A 26,319-nucleotide genomic window follows, 5' to 3' on the forward strand; every position below is an offset into this window, starting at 1 on the left:
ATTGTGACGGATACTTTGTACAATCAACTCTATCAGCTTGATTTACATGAGAGGAGAGCATTAGAGGATGCATGAAAGATGGCTTCAGAAAAGACAGAAAAAAACGATGAAACCTCTGAGCACGAGCGATTCTTCTCCTCCCAACCACGCCTAGATAAGTGCTAGCACCTCTCCCCCGTTTCCTCTGCCAGCTGTCCACTTTTCTTGAGTCCTACTATTCTTGGACTCTCTTACTCTCTAGGCTCCCCTTAACCCCGTTCGGGCGCCCAAGAGCCTGGACGGTCATTCTCATGCATGTTCCCCTAGATTTATCTTAATGTCACATTAAATGTCACTTTAATGTCACATTCCATATTTGTGACCTTAACGTGACATTAAATGTCACTTTTAATGTCACATTTCCTTCCCCTTAAGAATCGGTTTCGTCCTCGAAAACGATACTTGGAAGGTCTAACTATGAATCGGTAAACCTTTTCTTTAAAGTACTTACTCGCTCCCATGTTAAGCTTTCTTCTGAACAATCTTTCCACTTAACCAAACATTCCTCATAAATAGTATTCCTTGTTCGTTGATTACGAACATTTAATATTTTTTCTGGTTCATGTGGATTAGATTGGTCATTGAATAGCTCCTCAATATCATCATTTAAGATTAGATTATCCAAATCACCCAACTTCTTCCTTAATTTACTTATATGAAAAACTGGATGTATTTTACTGTAGTTGGAGCTTGTAAGCCAATTCTCCCACCTTTTTAAGTATTATGAAAGGACCACAATACCTTGGTGAAAGCTTTGGACATTGTCCCTTTTTCATAGTTTTAGTTTGTTCACGCACCTTAAGATAGACCAATTCTCCTTCTTCAAAGGAGATGTCTCTTCGGTGAGGATCTGCATATGCTCTAGCTCGATTTTGAGCTTTTTTAATATTTTCTTGAGCAAATTTTAACATACTATTCATATCCTCCAAAAAGTCTTTAGCTGCCTGAACCTTTTCCTTATGCAGTCCTACTGCAAAAGGAGCTCTAGGCTGAAACCCATACATTAACATAAATGGACTATATCCAGTGGAAGAGTGCTTGGCACTGTTATATGCAAACTCTGCTATCGGTAAATACTCTTCCCAATTAGTTTGCCTTTTACTTACATATGCCCTAAGCATATCTTCAAAAATTTGGTTAACCCTTTCAGTTTGCCCATCTGTTTGCGGATGATCCGCCGTACTCATGCTAAGTTTAGTATCCAATTTCCTAAATACCGCACGCCAAAAATGGCTATCAAATTTTCTATCCCGATCAGAAACTATATTTGCCGGAAGGCCATACAATCGGTATATGTTCTCTACGAACAATCTAGCCAATTCTGGTGTTTTAACATCAGTTGAAGTTGGAATGAACCTAGCCATTTTGGTTAACCTATCCACAATCACCCACACAGAGTCGTGCCCCCTCTGTGTTCTAGGTAAAGCAACAATAAAGTCCATGGAGATACTCTCCCATTTTCCCAAAGGAATTTCTAGTGGATGGAGAAGTCCTCCCATTTTCAGTCTTTCAGCTTTATTAACCTGGCATTTATTACATTTGACCACATAGTCAAGGACGTCCTTATTCATTCCAGGCCAATAGAACTGCCTTTTAATAAGACTATAAGTCTTATTAACTCCTGGATGTCCCGCGCTAGGGGTATCATGACACTCAAAGAGTATCTGGCGCCTTATTTCTGTATCTTTCGGGACACATACCCTACCCTTGTAGAGTAAATAACCATTATCAATGGTAAAATTCTTCCACTTGAATCCAGTTTGAGCAACCCCTGATGCTCCATTTCCTTAGTAAACATCCTCAGATATTCCTTCCTCAGTAGAAGCACTTTCATTTGGATCCCCATTTTTTATTGCTTCCCATATGTTGGAATATGCCGGATCAACGTGGCATTTCCCTTTTAAAGATTCAAGCAAGTTGGAAGTGAACTGAGTAAAACTCAATTCATTAATGATGGGCATTCTGCTGAGTGCATCAGCTACTATATTATACTTTCCTTTTCTATATCTTATCTCATAGTCGAACTCTTGGAGGAGTTCGGCCCATCTGGCTTTACACTCGTGTAAATCCAGTTGATCATTAAGCCACTTAATGCTTTCATGATCCGATAAAATCAAAAGTTTGGCACCATATAAATAGTGCCTCCATTTCTTCATTGCATGTACTATTGCATACAGCTCCCTCTCATAAACAGAATAATTCTGTTTTGCATGGTCTAATTTCTTGCTTTCAAAAGCAATTGGTCGACCTTCTTGTAATAAGACCGCGCCTATTGCCTTATCACTGGCATCAGCTTCAACCACAAATGGTTTATTGGGATCCACTATTAATAGTACTGGAGCTGTAGCAATAGCTACCTTAAGTTTTTGAAAACTTTCATTTTGGTCTATTCCCCAATTAAAACTTTTTCCTTTCCCTTTAAGTTGGTCTATCATTGGAACAGCTATTTTGGCATAATCTCGAATGAATCTACGATAAAATCCAAATAAACCTAGGAAGATCTGCAGCTCTTCCAGGTTCCTTGGAGGTGGCCATTCAATAATTGCCCTTACTTTTTCTGGATCCATGTTGATTCTCTCTTTCGAGATAATATGCCCCAAATATTTGACCTCTTGTGCAAAGAATTCACATTTAGTTTTCTTTGCATAAAGGGAATGCGTTCTTAACAGTTGGAATACTAATTGTAAGTGTTCCAAATGTTCTTCTCTTGATTTACTAAAGATCAAGATATCATCCAAGAAGACTACTACAAAATGTCCGAGATAGGGCCGTAAAACACTATTCATCAGCTTCATAAAGGTAGCTGGTGCATTAGTGAGGCCAAAAGGCATCACCAAAAAATCATAATGCTCGTATCTAGTAAGAAATGCTGTCTTGGAAACATCTTGTTCCTTAATTCTTACTTGGTGATAACCTGATCTTAAATCTATCTTTGTGAAGAATTTTGCCCCTTGTAATTGATCAAAAAGATCTTCCATTCTGGGCATAGGAAATTTATTCTTCACCATTATTTTATTAAGTGCTCTATAGTCAACACAAAGTCGCATAGAACCGTCTTTTTTCTTTACCAATAAAATTGGTGAAGCCCAAGGTGAATTACTGGGTTGAATAAACCCTTTATCCAGGTAATCCTTAATTTGTCTTTCAACTTCTTGATGCTGTGTTTCACTTAACCTATACGGTGGTTTTAAAATAGGGTGTGTATCCTTATTTATATCAATTGGGTGATTTATATCACCCCTATCTGGTGGAAGGCCACTTGGTAAATCAGAAGGAAACACATCTTTAAAATCATCTAACAAACTACTTAATTCATTATTAACATTCAACTCACAAACATAAGAAAATTGTTGCTTTATGTTACAAAAAGTAAAAGTATTCTGTACAGGAAGAGACCATAACATATATACCTCACAAACTTCCTTCTTTATCATCTTCTGAACTTCAGTAGAACACAGCAAAGGATTATCAGATACTTCATGTTCACCTTGAATGACAAAAATCTTACCATCCCTTTCAAATTCTAGTGTATTATGATGGTAACTTCGTTTTAAGGATGGTTCCAAACCCCATAGCCACTCCCTCCCTAGAGCAATATCAGCTCTTTCCATGTTCATTATTTGGAAATCAAGTTTATCTTTATATCCTTGAATTTCCATTTCCAAATTGGATACCATTGTATCCCATATTTTATTGTCTTGGCCTTGCATCATACGAACAACATATTGATGCCCACTCTTTTGTTGGGGAAGTTTCAATTTTTTTACAAGTGCATAATTTATAAAATTATGTGTGGCAGAGTCATCAATCATGACTCTAACTCTTTTTCCAGCTATCAATCCATGTACTCTAAGTAAATCATGTGGCCCAAAGGTAGGCTGCCACATAGAAGTTGACATACAACACTTATGTTGTACATCCATGTGCAAGACCTCTAAAGATTTATACTTTTCATGACCCTTTAATTCTAAGGTCTGCACTACATGGATTTGTTTTTCTTTTCCCTTGCCCTTGTCCTTATCCTTTCCTTTGTCTTCCCCCTTTTTCTTTTGAGGGCAATTCCAAGCAGCATGGTTAGGGGATAGGCAATTGAAACACAACTTTTCTTTTTTGGCCTTATCAAAGTCATCAGGACTTAACTTTGGCCTCATATATGGTTTCTTTTCAAAAGGTTGTTTTTTACCCTTAAAGAATGGCATTTTCCTTTTAAATTTGCCCACAAATTTTGAGGTTTCCAATTCCTTAGACTTGGGCTCTGTATCAGTGAGACTAGTGAGTGTACCTGGACGCATACTATCTTTATGAATTAATGCAAATTTAATTGCCTCTTCCAGCAGGTAAACTCCGTTTTACTTCCTTTTTACAGGCTTTATCTAGTCCCCTAATGAATCCTCTTGTTTTTTGGAATTCATCTATTCCTTCCAATTTGAGGATTATCTCACGATATTCCTCCAGATATGTCAGCAGGGGTCATCCCTTTTGTCTGACATAATCCCAATCTTCCCAATTTCTTTCCATTTCATTTTCAAGAAGAAATTCTTTCAAAAAGATGGATTCAAATTGAGCCCAGGTTTCAGGTATTTTATTCGCCTCCTTTAAAGTTCGCCACCACTTATATGCTTTGGGCCCCAAAGTTAAACTAGCCTCCAGTGCTTGGAGATGTGGTGGGGTATTTTTTAATTTATGTAAATCTTCCCATTTTTGGAGGAAATTAAAGATTGTGTCTTTATTCCTATCTTTTTCCTCCCCGTAAAATTGAGGTGGTTTCATATCCTTTAGAACTGGATTATCCCTCAATTTATGGTAAAGTTGGGGTTCCTTAGGATCTCGCATAGTCACATCTAAATCTTTCGATGAAGATGAGACATCCGAGGTTTCTATCTTATTTTTATCTCTTTCCAACAATAAAGTTAATTGAGATTTTATTTCAGTGAGTGTTTGAGTTAAAAATTCCATTTGAACCCCCTGAGCTTGCACACGAGCAGTAAGATCATCAAATTGCTCTCGTGTAGCAAAAAATTCTTCCCACTGTTCTTCTTGCATTTCTGGTTCCTGGGGATCTACCATAGGGTGGTCCCCAGAACTAGAACCTTCCATTACTTTCTCTTTCTCTCTTTCTGCCATTAATACACTGGAATTGGAAAGCAAAGATAAGAAATTTGCATACAAAGTAAAGTACTTCCCTGATTTTAATGGCAGATAGTGGCTGCTGATTTGGAAAGAAACCCGAAGAGTAAGGAACAGATTTTATCTTCCCGGACAAAGCCGGTCAAGCAGAAAATGGAGCTTCTTTGCAGAACGACTAGTATTCAGCTCCCTTCTTTAATAATCACGCAGACCATCAATGTCCTTTTCCTGAATTTACTTTCTGCTGAACCTGTACTTGTGATATAAATACAGTTGAGGCTGAAAAGAAGAATTCCGAACACGCAGTCGACTGATCAAACACGTATCAGAAAATAACTTCAATTTCAGCCCGTGAAAAGGAGAAGAATGCGTGTCTTGTTGGTGTGTTCATGGAGGACATTCACAGACAGGCGTGGCCAGGATTCGATGGCCCACGATCAGCTTACGCATTTTCAAACAGGCGTGAAAAAGTGGCTGCCCTTTCGATACGTTTCGTGACCAAATTTACACATCACGTCAAGTTTTTTCGTGACGTGTCACCTAATCGTTTGACCAGTAGCTTAGGGTCCGCCGACTATCGACTAAATGGATAGCGGGGCACTTAACGTTTGACCAACGGCTTTACGGGTCCGTCGACTGTCGACTGAACAGATCGCGGGGCACTTGAAAATCCGTCACTGCCCTTTCGTTGAAGATCTCCAGGAATCCTCACGGCTTTGATACCAATGAAAGATGGCTTCGGAAAAGACAGAAAAAAACGATGAAACCTCTGAGCACGAGCGATTCTTCTCCTCCCAACCAAGCCTAGATAAGTGCTGGCACCTCTCCCCCGTTTCCTCTGCCAGCCGTCCACTTTTCTTGAGTCCTACTATTCTTGGACTCTCTTACTCTCTAGGCTCCCCTTAACCCCGTTCAGGCGCCCAAGAGCCCGGACGGTCATTCTCGTGCATGTTCCCCTAGATTTACCTTAATGTCACATTAAATGTCACTTTAATGTCACATTCCATATTTGTGACCTTAACGTGACATTAAATGTCACTTTTAATGTCACATTAATGTCACAATGCATAACATGTTGGTGCCACCATTGGGGATGACATTGAGTTATGGCATGCTTGATTTGGTCATCTTAATTATAGTGGTTTGCTTTGCCTAAAAAGCAAAAATATGGTGCTCGATCTCCCTCCACTGAAAACACCTACCCACAATGTATGTGAAAGTTGTGTACTTGTCAAAATGCATCGTGCTTCATTTCCCAAGGGTGATTCTATGCGGGCTGATCAAAAATTACAGCTTGTGCATAGTGATGTTTGTGGGCATGTTGAATCCATCGAAGGATATTTGTACTTTGTTACCTTCATTGATGACACGACCCATCATTGTTAGGCATATGCTTTGAGGCAAAAATCTGAAGTGTTTACATGCTTTAAAACATTCTTGGTCTTAGCTAAAAATAACAATGTATACAAGCTAATAACACTCCATATTGATCAAGGAGGGGAATATATGTCATAGGAGTTTAACTCCTTTTTGGCTAAAAGGGGCATTATCCATCAATGTACTACGCCTTACACAACTAAACAAAATGGTGTGGTTGAAAGCAAAATTTGCACTTTGATGGAAATGGCACATTGCATGCTCTCACACAATAAGCTGCCCCCAAAGTTTTGGCTTGATGCTATCATATATGAGTGTATGTGCTAAAATCGCAGCCCAACCAAAGCATTGGCTGAATGTACACCTTATGAGGCTTGGAATGCCTGGAAACCAATGGTATCACATATTCGTGTCTTTGGTTGTTTGGCATATGCTTTGGTCCCACAACCACAAAGACATAAACTAGAAAACAAGGCTGTCAAATGCATTTTTATTGGTTATAGTGCAAAAAGTGAAGGGTACCGCTTCTATCAACTCTCTACGAACAAGATTTTTCTTAGTAGAGATGTGGTATTCGCTGAACATGCTGGTCAGACCTTCATGGACTGCAAAAATCAGCCCAATCTGGGCCTATGGACATGCTTGACAATTTGTTACTTTTATTTCAACAAAGTGAACCTGATTTTGGTCAATTTCAGCAACCTATTGAGGGTTTATAGCAACAAAATCACCGGCAAAGAACAACAGCCCGATTTTCAACCCATTGATCAAGGCATTGCTGATTATGAAGTGGCTAATGAGAGGGCTACAATTTGGGAAGCTAAAACAGTTCCTAGATGATTGTTAGATACATTATGGGACAGCAAACAACCTGTTTCTCTTCCCAGTACAACTAGGGCACCCACTCGCCATGCACAAGGTAACTTAGTTGCATATCACTTATAGCTACTGCATGCAATGAAGAACCTATTTCTCTACATGATGCTTTATAAAACGAACATTGGATGGCAACTATGCAATCAAAGTTAAACTTTATTGATAAAAATGACACGTCAGAGTTATGTGACTTGCCTACTAGCAAGTGTACTATAAGCATTGAGTGGGTTTACAAATTGAAACATGGATCTGATGGTAGCATTGATCACTACAAGGCACGTCTTGTTGCCAAAGGGTATGCCCAACCACATGTGATCGACTATGATGAGATGTTTGCACCCACTTCACGCATGACCACCATTCGCAGTGTCATTGCTTTTACTGCTCATTATGATTGGCATGTGCATCAGTTGAATGTGAAAATTGCTTTTCTGAATGGTGATCTTCATGAGGAGGTTTATATCACTCAACCTCCTAGCTTTCTTCAAAAAGGATTAGAAAGCAAACTATCATTTGCATAAGGCCCTCTATGGTTTAAAGCAAACACTTAGGACATGATATGAGAAGATAATGTTGAAAACAGCCTTCCTCCTTGGATGGGGTGGTAATGACCTGATTTAATACTAATTACAACAAGTAACTAATTCACATAAACTAAACATACAAAGATTACCATTTAAACTTGGACATCGGACACCTTGTTGGCCCCAAATTTGGTGTCCCTTGGGGTATTTCCTTAACTTTTATTGCAAATGGATGGAATACAACTAAGATCTTTGACCTCCTCTACTAATCCAAGTGCCACTTGCTGTCAAAATTGACCAACAAGCCTTCAAACCAATTTGCTTGGGGATTGGCCTTCACCTTGCCCCTTGAAAAAAAAATTCAGCCCCAAATCTGATATTGGCTAGCTGGTCTCTTAAATCTACCTAAAATTTATCAATTTCAATTCTCGAATTCAAGTCCTAGATTCTCAATTCTGAGCATGCATCCTAAGTTGGCTGTTAAACCCTATTTTCTATTGTAAATTAGGTTTTACAATAGACCTTTTCCAATATCTCCATCTCTGATGACTCGAACGGCTGGATTTTCCTAAAATAACTTCAGAGATGGCTAGGGGATGGGAGAGAATGCAAAAGAGAGAAGTTTTAAAGTTTCGTCGCAATAAATGCTAAAAAACTATTGTTGCCTTACTCAAATAGTCATGGAAGCTATCACCTACAACTTAGGACCACCAGAAAGACTGCTACTACCTCTTGTATGTTGTCATCTAGACCAGAATTACCTTGGGTTCATATCACCTACACGTGGAGAGCTCTAAACTGCTGTCACCTGCTATAGAACCGATCCCTAGTGGCTGTAAATCACATTAGTAGCATCTTCCTACTCTCTAACAGCCGACTCCTCTCTCACAATGGCTGAAATACCACTCATATTAGTGGCCAATAAATTGGTCTAGGCCCAAATCCGACACTGGATACCAACTAGTACCTGTCAAGTATAACTTATTACAACTTTTGCCTTTGTACCAATTGATATCTCGAAGTCCTGGGTCCCACACTAAAATAATTAACTTGCACCTCACATATACAAGTCACATTAGTACATTTGATAAATTTTAAAGCAAATGTTAAGTAAAGTTATAAAATTTCACATCCTCGAGACAAACCATCTCCTTGAAATCCACTGCAATGTGCCAAAGCATCCGTTGCCACTACTGAAAATACATACTGGCATCGTAGTCAAACAACATGTACATCTACTACTTAACAATGCTCATGCCCTCTACATGTGAAATTTCAATTACTTAAACCAATTACAATCCATACACATGAATCATAACCACTGTCAAAACCATAAGAGATGTATCCACATGCCAAAACCCAATGCTATTCTAATCACCAAGGCATTGTAATGCATAAACTAAGCATTATTAATGCCTTATCACAATGATATACTACATGATACTCATATAAAGCATACATCAATTGCAAATCACATGTAACTTGTGCAATTGTACTTCTCTTGCATCACCTACAAATGTATATTGCATATCATCCATATATCCCATACATGCGTTGCAAATGCACATCACATCCAAATGTATGTTCCATGTATCCATACATACTAGCAACCTTGCAAATGTATAGATTCAACCCTAGGTGCAAACCATACACATCTGCATACCAACTCAGCTAACTAGTACATTAAATAGTGATCCCACTGGCAAAAATATTGTCAATATACAATACCATGGTACAAACCAAGTACATCCGAGATCCACTACATAACCAAGTTTTCCATTACTAGGAAAGTGAAGGTGCAACTTTCCTCTTAAGCATCAAGCAATACTTTGGACCTTCTATGGTATATTCAGCCCAAAAGAGTCCAATCCAAAATCGGCTCTAACAAAAGCACATCAAGATAAAGTACATCACTGAGAATAATCTGCTAGGTCACCTTTCTCCATCCAGTTACATTCTTTCATAGGTGAAACAATGCTAGAGTTTTACTACCAAGAAGCACATGGAAACTTTACCTCTAGCTTTACTTGCCTCAAAACCTCCACTAAGTTCTAGACCTTTGTCTCTCTAGAGCAAAGAGATCCTTTCTATTTTCACATTGCTACAGTTCTATCTTAACCAACATGAAACCTTGTATCCAGTTGACTAGCGCCTCATGTATACCTGACATGCTAGGAGCACCAAATGCATTAGGAAATATTCATCTTTGCATACTTAGGACCATTGCAATATGATTGTGCATGAAAATTTGCATACTACCAACCATACCAAGATACATTTTCCCAAACATTGCATGCAGCATTACTAGCTACATTTTTCTTGTGACTAGCACTTTGTGTTCCAGCATCATACCAATATTGCTATACATAGGGTTATGCATATTACCAGCCATACCCAAATACATTATTGGACTTTGCATACCATGCATTGATTGTTGCATACCATAGGGAGTTGTACCATACATCCCCACATGCAATCCCTGACCCACCATAACATGGAAACTAGTGCCACCACCAAAGTACCCTAGCTGCCCTATCATTAAATGTATTCCCTGCTATTTAGAAAACATTGGATTGGCACTTTCAAGTTGACCTTGCATATGTATCAATTTCCCTACTAGCATCACTTGCTTATGCTCACTACCCACATTTGGACGTCGTGCTATTATATTGGCTCTTCCTTCGATGCATCTAGCTATCTCGAACCTCTTGAAGATTTCCTCTTCTTGACTTTGTTGCCCTCTTTTAAGAGATACAAAAAGCGCCTAAACTGAGCATCATTTGCCAATTGCACAAACATTTCAGCTACTATCCTTAGCTGATCTTTACAATGGTCATCAAATTCCTCTTTCTCTTATTGATCATTACCCTCTATAGACGTAAAAGCACCCACATTTTGGTCTAAACCAACATAATCAGCTTATTGTCCATACTATAAGCCTTGTCCAAGATCAGGCATTGCATTTTTCCCAACACTTTGTGAATTTTCAGATTGAGAGATATCATCCTTGCTTGTTCCCATCTCACTATCTCAAGACATTTATGCTATAATGGTCAGCTGAATATAATTTCTGCACTAGGGCGAAACTTCTAACCTTCAATCAAGAGCCTCGATCCACCAATTTAAGGAATTTGATGGTATCCCAACGATGGAACCTTGAAACTAGCCTTCCTCCTTGGATAGAATAGTAATGATCTAATTTAACACTAATTACAATGAGTAATTAATTCACATAAACTGAAAATACAAAGGTCACCACTTAATCTTAGACATTGGATACCCTGTTGGCTCCAAATTTGGCGCTCCTTGCAATATTTCCTCAACTTTTATTGTAAATAGATGGGATATAACTAAGATCCTCTAACCTCCTCTACTAATCCAAGTGCCACTTGCTATCAAAACTATCCAGCAAGCCTCCAAGCCAATTTGCTCCTTAGTTTGCTTGGGATTGGCCTTCACCTTGCTTCCTAAAAAATAAATTCAGCTCCAAATTTGATACTTTCTAGCTCGCATCTTGAATCTCCCTGAAATTCCTCAATTTCAGCTAGTGGAATTCAAGTTCTAGGCCCTCAATTTTGAGCACGCATCCTAAGGTGGTTGTCAAACCCTAATTTCTACTGTAAATTAGGGTTTACAGTAGTGATTTTCCAATATCTCTACCTCTAATTACTCAAATGGCTGGATTTTACTAAGATAACTTAAGAAATGGCTAGGGGATGAGAGAGAATGCTATAGAGAGAAATTTAAGAGTTTCATTGTGAGAAATGCTAAAAAACTGTTACTGCCTTGCTCAAACAGCCATGGAAGCTATCACCTACAGCTTAGGACCACCAGAAAGACCACTGTCCCCTCCTGTATACTATCACTTACACCTGGAGTGCTCTAAACTGTCGTCACCACTGTAGGATCCTTGGTAGCTGAAATCACATCAGCAACATCTCCTTGCTCTCTAACAGCCTTCTCCTCTCTCACAATGGTTGGAATAGACTTCTACCAGCCCCGAAAAACGTTTATCCTTCTAATCCTATTTTCTCGCATAACTCAGCTTATTAAAATAATTTTCAGAATATTATTTTTGAAAATTAATTTAGCAATTATTCTAGTACCAAGAAAAATAATTCCACCAACCAACTTTCAAGTATCGCTAAGCAATTAGTAACCCTTAGACTAGCATTAATTCATTAATCAATGCCAAATCTCTAAAGTCAACACTCACATTAGTGACCAATAAACTAATCTAGGCCCAAATCTGACACTGGGGAGCACCTAGTACTAGTCAAGTATAACTTATTACAACTTTTTCTTTTGGCATAAAAAATTGAAGAAGAGAAGGGGAAAGGTGGGTAAGATGACAACAAAATTGGAGGAAAAAGAAATAGGATGATAATGCAAGAGAGGGAATGAGAAGGCAAAGAAAGACATTGAGGTTGCTGATGCTGGTGGCAATGGTGGGGAGGCAGAATTTAAGTGATGGCACTATCAAGAAGGGACAGCAGGAGCAGCGGTTGTTAAATTGAAAAGTACTTTTCTCCCCTGAGAAGATTTCATCATTGGATAAACATTGCACCAGTATCCAGGATCAAAAAGTACTAGCACACCATTGGATGGCCAACACGTAAATAGCCTTAGACTGCACAGTTCAAAGACTTTGTTCCTTAAAGTGAAATTAAGAATCTGAATATTCAGAATACCACATACCTTGTTTTGTAGGAAAACAACATGTGCTGGTATCAGATAGTCAAAAGATGCAACAGAAAGATAATCAACACCTGCAAGTTACAAGAAAATCCAAATTCCATTCATGTAATTAAGAACTTTTCTGATTCAATCTAATTACACAGAAACATCAGTGCATTAGAGACTCATAGTTGGGAGTGACATAAAAGGATACGCCATCATTGATTAGTAACAGTAAGTACATTATGGGAAAAAATTTGAGTACATTAACGTGCAGGCACTGTTTCAGTAAGTGGATACAAATACATGCATAAAGGTGGTTCCTGCAGATGCAAGTAGCCTGTACCTGCAAATGTGCACTAGAGAATCGAGATCCTGACTGTGATTGGCAATAATGCAAACGTGCACTAGAGATCCTGACAGTGATCATGAATAATCTCTTATTAACATATCATGCAACCAATTTGATGCCTTACTCAAAGGTATGAGGCATGTTCTACCATGCATACTCACATTTCTTGTTTTGGGGCAGAGATTTCTTTCCTACTAGTTACCATAAGCCTTGTAGTATGTACAGGCATTGAAACAAAGAGATGCAAGAAACTCGTCTACCCTTTCTCTTTTACCAGAAAAAAGAAACCAAAAACCAAAACCACAGTTTGATCACTTGATTGTGCACAAAGAACTCTCAAAATGAGGACAAGCACATCTTTTATCCTATCAGGTTACCCATCCATGATCCTAGGTTAAGCGACCAAAAGTACCAATACATGCGCAATCAACATATTGTTTTCAAAGATACCAATTAGCTTGACATCAGTGTTGTCTTTCAGCCATTGTGCCCCATCTTCAGTGAAACCGACATAACTTGAATCAAATTGAGTTTTCCACATCAAACGCCTGCATCACAAAATGATCCAGCTTATACAACACTTGAAAACCAAAGACTAACATATATGTCTTATAATTTACAGCACTTGAAAGCAAGAACTAAAGCTACAATTTACAGAATACTTGTGAAAACTGTAGCCCATCTAACTTTCCTGTGTTTCTCAGCAAAGATTTATCTCATGCACTGGTATCCAAAGTCCAAAACCAAAAAATGGTCCTTACATACCACATTCTTCTTGCCTAAAAAGCTGCCTTGTAAAAATCATTGGACCCATTCAGATAATTCTGGATATGCTAGCTAGTCTCTGATTCCAAAGAGCTGCCCCATGAAGCTTATAAAAGACAGCAGAAGAGGTCAAGTCATGAGCAAGAACACCCTATCACTCACACTCACCTTAATTAGTTTCTCCTTGTCACTAAAGCGACAATGGAGGAGCTAGATGAGGTAGCATTTGGCATAGAGAGGAGCATAGAGATTGTGAAGTTAGAAAAGGAGAAGGTCAAGTTAGAACCAAACAGAGATCAGCAAGTGACATATGCAAGACAGCCGACCAATTGGAGTAGAAGAGAAGCAAGGAAGAAGAAAAGATTGACTTAAAGAAGAAGATAGAAACAAAGGATGTGAATAGGATAAAAAGAAGACAAGGTGAATGGTAGAGGAAGAATTAAGTCCAAGAAAAATAAAAGACAAAGCAAACAAAGCTGTCAAATACACCTTGTATTTTCCTTTGAGTCGTTCTAGTGTGAACATACCCTATCACAAGCATTTTTTACCCTCTTGCATGGGAGGGTTTTTTTCCTCATGTGAACACAATTCAACGTGTACATCTATATGACCTCAGGGTTGTACCTTTGTACTTTCATTCTTGTGATTCGTTCTAGTGAAGGTATTATTTGCAAGCTTCTATGTGTCTACTCCCTCTCTCACTCTCTACTCTAGTTCACATCTATTGAGTTATGCATTCAATCCAACAGTGGTATCAAAGCCACTGTGCTGCAAGCCTCACTGCTAGCTCCACACGCAGTGTCCATCACAGCATTGTTACTTGTAGCTACCATCATTGCTGCATCAGTTCCACCACTAGCTCCACACCTCACAGCATTGTTGCTTGTAGCTACCATCACTCCAACCATCTCAGCTGCAGCATCTTCAGTAGTCACCATCTAGCAGCCTGCCATATAACCCTGCATCCGCTGCACGCAACCACTCTCCCTGCCCTACTCTCTCTCTCTCTCTCTCTCTCTCTCTCTCTCTCAAGATTCTAGAAATGCCTATCGGCTTTTTGGATAGCACTATCCAGCCAAACCCATCACATCCGCCAATAGATAGGAGCAATATGCAACTTGTTGGGAATAAAGGCCTCGTGCCTTTTAAATGTGCTCGGGTGTGAACACACCCTTAGCACTTGTACTTACACATATATATCTATCTAAAAACCTAAAGGTACACACTCGTCATTGTACATGAAAACATGCTCACTCTCTACTCTGCTCTCTCTCACTCTCTCTGTCTCTCACTATGCATAACGACAGTCTGTCTCAATCTCCGTGCCTAACCGGTCCCTACAAACTAGTATCAGAGCTACGGTTGAGGTGTTCGTGCCTCTCGGAGTTCGAACAGGATGGGCAAGCAAGTCGTGAGCTGCAGAAGGTCCAGCGTGGACCACGGCAATAGCAAGCGTGTGACAGGCTGGGCGAGTAGGCAACGGCCTGATACGGGCGACTCCAGCAGACGTGACGTGTGGGTAGCAGGAGCAACAGTCAACTGCAACAGGCGACTGCAGTTGACGTGGACCAAGTGCGCGACGAGGCAATTGCTGACGACGCGATGACTGCAGCTCTAACGACCAGCGGGGTGGGACCAGCAGGCGCTGACAAGCACAACCAGCACAGACGGAACCGGCAGCGGGGATCATGGCGCTCGACTGACAAGTCAATGGACCCGTCATCTATTTCTTTTTGGAAAAGTCCTCTCCGTTCTAACCAAGGTTCGCGCACATAATCACAAAATTCAGATTTGTGCATATTTTGGCCCGAAAATTTGGGGCTTTTCCCAAATTTGAGGATTGTGATGCAAAACAATACAATTTGTCTCAGAAATTGCAGGAATTTGTGACATTTTGTCCCCGACATTTGGGGCTTTTAATGTACATGTGCAAATTGGGCTGAAATTTACCCAATTTCTCGACATTGATGCACATTGGACCCCGTGCAATTTGGGGCTTTTGCACTTTGGGCAAAATTTCTGCAGCATTTGGTCATTTTATGTACATGCAGGTTGAATTCCACGCAATTTGGACATCAACACTTGGTAAAATTTCGGGGGTTTTGCTGAAATTGCTCTATTTTGGCAAAATTGGACTGTTCTATGCATGACAGAGAAAATGCAGATGTGTGTTCGATGCTTTGAGCACAAAATTTTGGGGCTTTTGACCGTTCATGTCAAATTTTATGCCCGTGGGTACATGTACAACAGAAATTGCAGCTGAAATTTTGGGATTCCTCATGTTATGTGATGTATATGCCCTTGGAACAACTGTAATCAGTTGGATAATTCTGTAGCACATGGTTTGGTGCTTCTGAAAATTTAATTACAGATCTGAAATCTGTGCTTCTACATGGTCATTTATTGCTGATTGGTACTTGTTTGTACCTTAGTCACTTGGGTGACAGTTTTGGGCCTGCATTTGCTGTTTTTTGGTCACATTTGGGCTGAAAATCATAGCTGGCAGCAATGACAGCAGTAATCTAATGCGCATAAAGAAGCTTGAAGGCGCACATAATTTTGTAGTTTGGCAAAAGCAATGCTACAATATCCTGTTACAAAAGAAGCAAGCAAAGCCAATCAAAACCAAGGGGCAAAGCCCGCAGACATGGATCATGACAATTGGGATGAGTTAAATGAGCTTGCACACTCAACCATAGAGCTATTGATTTCTGATGCCTTGTTGTTCAACATTGAAGGTTTGGATTCTGCATATGCTATATGGACTAGACCGGAAGAACTCTATGCGCAAAAGAGTGTTGCGAGCAAAGTGTATTGGCTGAAAAAGCTTATGGATTTGCGTATGAAAGAGGGTACAGCAATGTCTACTCACTTGAGTGAGTTTAACTCCATTTTCAGCCAGCTCGTTGCCTTGAAGTTCATGATTGATGAGGAATTTAAGGCTACTTTCTTGCTTTGCACTCTACCAGAGAGTTGGAATACATTTAGGACTGCTATGAGCAATTCTAATGTGATCCTTTTGTATGCTGATGTAGAGAGTGCTCTACTTATGGAATAGATGAATCGGCAAAACAATGCATCCAGTAAGTCTTCTAGTGCTTTGCATACTAGGGGCAGATCACAGCGAAAGGGCAAATATGATGGCAAGGGACGCAGTAAATCATGTGGCAAAGATGTTAAATGCCATCATTGTGGCAAGAAGGGCCACTTTAAACATGATTGCTACAAATGGAAGAAAGAGAAAGGAAAAGGCAAGAAGACAGATGATAGCAAGGAAGAAAAGAAGGACAGTCAGCCTAAGAAGAGCAATGTAAAAATTGAAGAGGTGAATGTAGTCACTCATGACAGTGACAGTGGGAGTGATGTACTCCTTGTCTCTTCACACTTTGGTGCACATGCTCTACTTGCAAATACAAATGATGACATGCATACCTGGATTCTCGATTCAGGTGCTTCCTTTCATGTCACCCCTCATCGTGAGTGGTTCTCCGCCTATACGGGGGTCGACATGGTGTTGTCCATCTTGGGGACAACTATGCATGTGAGATTGCAAGTATTGGCAGTGTGCAGTTATAGTTTCAGCATGGCTCTGTCTCTACACTTCAGCATGTACGGCATATACCTCAGCTCAAGAAGAGCTTGATTAGCACAGGGCAACTAGATGACGATGGTTTTCATACCACCTTTGGTGATGGAACATGGAAGATTTATGAGGGATCAAGAGTGATTGCTAGAGGTTGCAAGAGTGATACTTTGTATCCACTTCATGTATCTCGTATTCATGACCATGTTGTTGCCGTGACCAAGTAGCCAAGTGTTTCTTTGTGGCATGGCCGGTTGGGACACATGAGTCAAATAGGAATAAAAGTACTTTCTTGTTTGGGTTACTTGCCTCATCTTCGTTATGCTGATTTTGAGCATTGTGATCATTGTATTTATGGCAAACATGCACAGACGTCACACAAAAAGTCTCTTTCTTTGAAATCTTCTCCTCTAGAGTTAGTACATTCGGATGTATGTCAAATGCCAGGATTATCTTTAGGGGAAAAGAAATATTTTGTCACCTTTGTCGATGATGCTACACGGAAAGTATGGGTTTACCCTATTCGTAGCAAGAATGAAGTGCTTGACAAGTTTAAAATTTTCTTGGTATTGGCTGAAAATCAGACAGATAAGACACTTAAGTGTCTTCACTCTGACAATGGTAGGGAATATGTGTCCAAGGCCTTTCAGGCATTTTGTGACAGCAAAGGGATAAAGAGGGAGCTCACTGCCCCTCATAATCCGCCCCAAAATGGAGTTACAGAGTGTATGAATTGAACCATACAAGATAAGGTCCGTACGATGCTGTCTCATGCTGCATTACCCCATGATACTGTTTGGCTATGAGGCTTTTGTGCACATTCGTAAAGAAAAACGCAGCAAACTTAAGCCAAAGTCCTGTAAATGCATTTTCCTAGGATATGGTGACAAGGGTGAAATGGGGTATAGATTGTGGGATCCCGAGAAAAGGAAAGTAGTACGCACCAATGACGTTATCTTCCGAGAAGATCGCATGCACAAACAGCCCGAAAAGACTGGGGAGGCTCGTAGGGTTGTATTCCGGAAAGAAATACCTTTTGAACAACAAAATGTTCCCACTATACAGCAGCAAATACCTACAGTAAATGAACCTGTAAATGTAGGAAATGATGCTGAAAATGATCAGCCAGCTATTGCCCATGAAAATGAGCCATTACATGTGCAGAAGCAGCCAAGACAGCAAGCCGTTAATGCTGATTTGCAGACTGAAATGCCAAGACAGCATGTTGAAAATGGAAATTTGCAGTAGATAACCTGACAGGTTTGTTCCTGGTGCAATTAATGTGGCTGATTATGTCATGTTGACAGACTGTGGTGAACCGTCTTGCTTCAAGAAAGCAATGGACAAACAGGACAGCAATAAATGATATAAAGCCATGCTGTCAGAGATGAAATCTCTTTTAAAAAATGGCACTTGGGACTTGGTGCAGTTGCCTAAAGGGCAAAAAACCCTTACATGCAAATGGGTTTACAAGTTGAAGGTCACTTTTCGTTCCTCACCAAAGTACAAAGCAAGATTGGTTGCAAAGGGATACAAGCAAGAGAATGGAATAGACTTTGATGAGATTTTCTCTCCTGTAGTCAAGATGACTACATTGAAAACCATTTTGGGCTTGGTTGCAATTGAGGATATGGAGCTCATACAAATGGATGTAAAGACTGCATTTTTACATGGTAATCTACATGAAGACATGTATATGCAGCAACCTGAAGGGTTTGTTGAACAAGGGAAAGAAAAAATGGTATGTAAACTCAAAAGGAGTTTGTATGGGCTGAAACAAGCACCAAGAGAATGGTATCATAAGTTTGATACATTCATGCAATCCCAAGGCTTTCATAGAAGTCAAGTGGATCATTGCTTGTACACCAAGAAGGCAACAGATGGCAGCCTGCTTATCTTGGTTTTGTATGTTAATGGCATACTGATTGCTGGCACAGATACTCATGCCTTGGATTCATTGAAGCAAAGTCTTCATGGCAGCTTTGACATGAAGGATCTTGGTGATGCAACTCACATTCTTGGCATGTGAATACTCAAAGATAGATCGAAAGGCTTACTCTATCTATCTCAGCAAGAGTATATCTCCAAATTTTTGCAACGTTTCAACATGGAGGGGGGGAAAACAATTGGGATTCCATTGCCTCCATATGTGAAACTTAGTGCAAAGGACAACCCTACATCTGATGATGAGAAGGCTGAAATGACCAAGACACTATATGCTTCAACTGTTGGCAGTTTTATGTATGCTATGGTTGCTACACGTCCTGACATTGCCTTTGCAGTCGGAGTGGTTAGCAAATACATAGCAACCCTTGGCAAGAAGCATTGGGATGCAGTAAAAGGTATTATGAGATACCCCAAAGGCACAAAGGAGTTGTGCGTCTGCTTTGGAAAGCAGAAGGCATCTGTTGTTGGCTTTACAGATGCAGACTATGCTGGTCATGCGAACTGCACAAAGTCCACCTCTAGGTGTGTGTTTACTTTCACAGGAGGAGCAGTCTCTTGGATCTCCAGGCTACAAAAGTGTGTTGCATTGTCTACTACAGAGGCAGAGTATGTGGCTGCCACTGAGGCATGCAAGGAGGCTTTATGGCTTTCATATCTGGTAGGAGAGCGTGGCATCACAGAGTTACTTGTTCTTCATTGTGATAGTCAGAGTGCTATCATGCTAACATGGAATCCTGTCTTTCATGCAAAGACAAAGCACATACAGTTAAAGTACCACTTCATTAGAGATGTACTTGACAGCAAGAGCATTGAGCTTGTCAAAGTGCATACAGATGATAATCCTGCAGACCTTCTCACGAAGGGTCTTCTGCCAAAGCGGTTTGCTCATTGCCAATAGATGATGGGAGTTGGATAGATATATGTATTGCAACTTTGTACATATCTAGACTTAGCTTATTCTTTTCTCCTCTTAAGGCACATTGCCTTTAGGTGGGAGGTTGTTGGGAATAAAGACCTCGTGCCTTTTAAATGTGCTCGGGTGTAAACACACCCTTAGCACTTGTAATTACACACACACACATATATATATATCTAAAATCCTAAAGGTACACACTCGTCATTGTACCTGAAAACGTGCTCACTCTCTACTCTGCTCTCTCTCTCTCTCTCTCTCTCTCTCTCTCTCTCTCTCTCTCTCTTTCTGCGTGTAACGATAGTCTGTCTCGATCTCCGTGCCTAACCGGTCCCTACAAACTAGTCTCTATGCAGTTGTAGGTCACCCTCCTCTCCCCGATCCACCAAAGCCCTACCTAGAGACCCCACCACCATGAAGGATTAGTAGTCAAACACCTAATTCATGCTAGAGATTTGGTGGCAGAGTTCCTAGCTTACATGTTTAACAAAGCCGTGCGAAAAGGCCTCCTAGAGAGTTGGAGCACAAACACCATTGTACCTATCCTCAAGTCAGGAGATCCCACTCTACCCTATAACTATCAAACTATAATGGTTGGACACACATTGGCTAAGCTATATGCCTCTATTCTTGAGCAAGAGTTAAGCAAATGGGCCGAGATGTGGGGTCTCAAAGCACAAGGGCATGCTGGTTTTAGGAAATGACTCTCTATATTGGATCACATCTTCACGCTCGAAGTAATCATTGATGGCAGGGCTCATGACTAACAGATTTATTGCTGCTTTGTGGAACGTGACAGCCGCTAAGAGACATTGAAGGACTCATATTTAGAGTGCATCCACTTCATCATAAATTGCGAAATGGCTAGTATCTTCTTATCCGCAACACCACACAGGTAGCAGTCATTTACACTTTTAGCCCCAAGAAATTGTTGTATCGAGGCAGAAAACAAAGCTGGAGGCATGATACCTGCAAAAGGGGTCACTACCAAGCGATATAGGGCCCTTCCTCTCTAAGGAAGGTGCTTTTTTCGCTTGGTAGTGACCCTCCCTAGAAATGAGAGGCCCAACACTACAACTCATTGATTTCAAGGTAGATGATGAAAAAAGGTCACTACCATGCCAAATGGGAGCTTTCCTCGTTGATGCAGGGTGCCGAGAGACAGATTGATACACAAACCACATGCTATGGGAGTGCCTAAGGAGCTCAATTGGGGGATTCTAGCACTATATAAGAGGGTTGTTGGTAGAGTATAAGCGCCCAAGCACCTTTCAGCTCCTATTCACTCCACCATTGAGGTGAAGCAAGGATGCCCCCTCTCTCCAACACTTTTCAACATATACATTGATGGGATTGCTGACTACATATCCCAAGGAGAAGATAGAGGAGCTCAACTAGCTAGCACTTGGATACCTCTCCTCTTATATGTAGATGATACTGTATTTATAGCTGATTCCTAAAGACATTTGGATGCACTACACTCTTATGCATTAGATAGTGGACTCTCAATGAACCTTGATAAACCAAGATGATGGTGTCTAACACTACAGTGTGCACCGCAATGGGCTAAGAGATCAACACCTAAACTCACATATGGATAGAAGTTAGAGTACGTGGATTCATATACATATTTGGGGGTGCTATTTACAAGTCCCACTTTCTCTATGAGGGAGCCAACAGACACTAGACTAACCCGAGCATATGCAGCACTAGGTGGCTCTCGGAGAGTATGTGTTCACAAGTGCAGTTTCAAGAACCTCGTACCAAGATGTGACTCTTTGATACACTGATCATATCCACATTACTTTATGAAGTACAAGTGTAGGGTCCTAGTCTTGATCACCGCACCCAATCAAGTCGCATATATGATGGATGGAGGTTAATGGAAAGGCACTTGTATCCATGATTTCTAGGATGATTTCATGTAAGGCCTCGAAACCACATGAGATCATCAAAGCTAAGCTAGCAGCCACACCAGTTGTCGTAGATTGGTCACATACATACATAGCCTATGGAATCTATCTAGACATAGATATACACAATTGGCGCTTGTGTCCTCTTGACAACTTTCCAAGGAGGGTAACACTTCATGTTGGTATGTACAAATGTCAGCTTGCTTTGAGTCACATGGCTTTAGCATGGACAGGCTACCCCCAATCCAGTACTCCCTTGATGCACCATCACTTAACCTTGAGTCAATCAGAGATTGATAAGGTTATCACAATGGTCCATGGATCTCACCTAGCTACACATCAAGAGGACATGGTTGGCACCAATACACGAGCTAGAGACTGGTAGATATAGATCCTTGCCACCAAAAGAGCGCATATCCCAAATATGTTAGGTGGAGCCAAAGATAGAGTACTATATCTGCTGATGCTCAACATATTACGAGATCCGAGGCTATTTCCACTATCTATTCAAAGATAGGTTTGGGCCACTATCTAGAGTCTTGGATTTCATTAACCAGCAATACCTTGGTCTCTTCCACTTGGAGATAGGACGTCTTTGGAACTTGCTCCTTATTAGGAGTACAATAGCCCCAAGACACCAAGGCCCCACTTAGAGGCAATTTACAGATTTCTTTGCAAGAGAGATCCAAGATGTCATGAGGACATGAAACTTTATTGCTTTGCCTAGCATTTGATTAAATAGTGAATCAAATGTGCAAATGTGACTTGCACATGTGAGGTGCAAGTCAACTATTTCACGATGTGGGACCCAGGACCCCGAGATATCAGTTGGTGCCAAAGGCAAAAGTTGTAATAAGTTATGCCTGGCAAGTACTAGGTGGTACTGGGTATCAAAACTTGGCCTAGAACACTTAATTAGACATTATTTTCAGCACTAGCACTAGGAAATTTGAATTAATTAATCGATGTCAATTCCAAGCTAATGAGTGCTCAAGATCACTTAGGTGATAAATTATCCTAGACAAATTGTTCACTGCTTAGATTTTTTTTTAGGCGTTGAAATAAGTATTAAATTAATTTTTGTAATTTATATTCTAAAACTTAATTTAATGGACTAGACAATGCTAGAAATTCAGTTTAGCAAGCTACCACTTGGCAAAACTTGGCCGTGCAAGTTTAAGAAAGCTAAATTGGGGTTGAGGAGAAAAGAAAATCTCATTTTTGCATTTTGAAGTTGTTGGAAAGAGAGGTTGGGCTGCTATTGTCTATTTTGGGATCATTTCTCAACCATTGGAGACCATTTTGATGAGGACAGTTCCGTATTCGTGACTAAGGGAAGCCGATGATCGTGGCTCCAATGCTCTTGCTGTTGATCAATCCATTTGGGGTTGGAAAACTGGGTCACCAGCTCAATTTCAAATCTCTAAATTTTCTCTCTCTATAGCATTCTCTCTCTTTGTCCAGCCATTTCTCAACTTTACGCAATCCAACCACTGGAGGTAGAGATTTTGGTGACTATCTACCCTAATTTAGGGCTGAAATTAGGGTTTGACTACCACCTCGAGAAGTATGCTCAAATTTGAAGGCTTCAAGCTTGAATTTCAAAGTTAAAATCATTGTATTTTAGGAGGATCCAAGAGTCCATTCAACTAGCATTGAGTTTGGGGCTAATTTATTTTCCGAGCACAAGTGAATATCAAACCCCTAGTAAGTCAAGAGGCATATTGATTTGAAGGCTTGCAAGTCATTTATAACAATAAAACGCACTTGGATTAGTGGAAAATATTGAAGAATCTCATTTTTACTCCATCCATTTGCAACAATAGTTAAAGAAACACTACAAGGGGCGCCAAGTTTTGGGACAAACAATCTATTCAATGTCCAAGATTAAGTAGTAACATTTGCATTTTCAATTTGTGTGAATTTCATACTTGTTGTAATTGGTGTTAAATCAAGCTAAGACCACCCTATCTAAGGAGGGAGACTCGTTTCACAAGAGGTCTCAGCACAAGCACAACCTCAATAATCTATACATACACGGCCGATATTGATTGATTGAGCAATCTAGCTTGGTCGACCCAAATATCCCAAACCCCGACACAAGTAGCACTTCCATAGGCAAATACAAGAGATTATTGCCCAAAGCTAGAGCTAGACCCTCTACATCACTATGAGATTGTGAGAGTGTGCAACGGAAAGAGGAAAGTGAACCCAGAGAGGAGGAGACAAAGAGAGAGAAGAAACAATGTAATTGCAATGGTTAAAGGTACAAGGCTGCAATGGTCAGCCCCAACACATAGCTCTATGCATCATCATGGGCAACAGACTATAGCAAGTGTGAAGAAATACCGTAACACAGAAACACAAATAACACCATACGACAAAGCATAGACTAATAGAAGAACACACTTAGGGTTAGGATAACTCACAGACAATGAACACAAAGAATAAATAAAATGATATGACTCTTGAATATACAATGCTCATGTAGCAAACACACTATGTAGTGAATAAATACTGTACCTCGAACTCTCGTATCTCAAAGATCAAGACGCGGGTAATGAGCTAGAGAGTGTGTTGTACTCTAAACGGATCCTGAATCGTAGCAAGGCAGCCTCCAAATGTCGAACACCAGCAAACATAGCCAAGGAAGGCTGGATCTAATGTAGGTGGCAGTGAGCGAGAGAGAAAGATTAAAAACGTAGGTAAGGAGAAAGAAAGACTAAAAACGTTGCTTGTAGGAGAGAGGAAAAGACCAAAAACGCACGAAAATACCAACAACAGCAATCAACATGCTGAAATCAGCTCCGAACAGTGTGTGGTAAGCTGAAAACAGACAGCAGACAATTATAGACAACAATGGCCAGCCTAGACCGCGATGTCTTCCACGTCCGGCATGTGGGCAGCAAGCTGAAATACCTAAAATATGCAAAAACAAGATTAAGGCTGAATGGAGGGCAGCATACCTATTTATAGAAAGTTTGGGCCCTCCCAAGTGAGTTTGTGCTTATGGAATACAAACACTATCTAGGAACACATTTCTTTTTAAATAAACAAGGTTTTTTCCTTAATTAAGCACGTTTTGGGGCTGTTTAAGTGAAGTAATGCATTTTTAACTCAACACCCCCTCTCAAGCCCAACAATGGTGCCACAACAAGTAGGCCAGTAAAGCCCTTTGTTTTTTTCCTTTATCCTTTACCCCAAGGCGTCCCACCCCAAAGTAGCCAAAGCATCAAACAAAGGGTATGCATCGGCTGCCTAGTGGTCTCCTAAAACTACAGACGCGATGGTTATCTTACCAAGGGAGCCCAAGTGATCACCCCAGAGAGGCAAGGGCATCGGACAAAGTATACATATCAGCTGCCCAGTGACCTACTGAAACCAGTCTTCCTTCTTGAAATGGATGGTGATAACCTGATTTAAGAGTTAATTATAGCAATAAATAAATACACACTTTACCATAACATTCTTGGACAGTAGACTCCCTGTTGGCCCCAAAATTGGCGCCCCTCACAGTATTTCTTTAGCTTTCATTCAATTGGAAGGAGTACAACTTGAGATTCTTCAATCTCCTCCTGCTAACCATTTGCTCTTACTATCATAAATGACCAGCAAGCCTTTTGGGTCATTTGCCCCTTGATTCACCCAGGACTTCTTCTCCAATTTGACCCTTGACTGGCCAAATGCTGCCCCAAATCAATTCGGGATGGGCTGGCTCCTGAAATCCCTTGATAATCTTCAATTATCAGCTGCTGATTTCAGTCCCTTGAGCCTTCAATTGTTGGCACGGATCCCAAGGTGGTTGCTAAACCCTAATTTCTGCTGTAAATTAGGGTTTCCTGCAGAAATTACAAATCAGCCCCACCAAAAATGGCTGAGATCTCCTCCGAATGGCTAAGAATTGCTGAGAATGGCTGAGTATAGACTGAAGGAGATGAGAGAATGCTGTAGAGAGAAAATTCTGAGATTTGTCGCGAAGAACTGATCAAAATCAGTTGCTGTGTTGCTGTACCAGCCCCAAACGGATGCACCAACAACAATAGGAGCATCAGAGACTGTGATCTTCACGAGAAAGTGCATCAGCAGCAATTGCCAGCTTCCCAAGGTCAAGAATATGCAATCTCCATCACCAAAATGGTCTCCAATGGCTGGGAAATGGCCCCAAAAGCTGGCAGCAACAGTCCAACACCTCTTCCCAACAGCTCCAAAATGAAAAAACGAGATTT

The 26,319-nt window shown here is 40.4% G+C and overlaps 1 protein-coding gene across 2 annotated transcripts in view; it reads right to left on the minus strand.

Moving 5' to 3' along the window:
• The window catches only part of LOC148019889 (cyclase-like protein 3), an 86,426-nt gene that overhangs the window by 10,338 nt on the left and 49,769 nt on the right, over positions 1-26,319 (minus strand). For both annotated transcript variants that reach the window (XM_087700083.1, XM_087700082.1), the window contains exons 4-5: positions 13,423-13,520; positions 12,642-12,712 (exon numbers count right to left, since the gene is read on the minus strand). In XM_087700083.1, coding sequence (XP_087556209.1) covers positions 12,642-12,712; positions 13,423-13,520 — 169 coding nt within the window. The remainder of the gene's footprint in view (positions 1-12,641; positions 12,713-13,422; positions 13,521-26,319) is intronic.

The sequence above is a fragment of the Lygodium microphyllum genome, chromosome 19, assembly GCF_053477565.2.
Source record: "Lygodium microphyllum isolate KBCC chromosome 19, Lygodium_microphyllum_v1.1.10, whole genome shotgun sequence".
Taxonomy (NCBI): domain Eukaryota; kingdom Viridiplantae; phylum Streptophyta; class Polypodiopsida; order Schizaeales; family Lygodiaceae; genus Lygodium; species Lygodium microphyllum.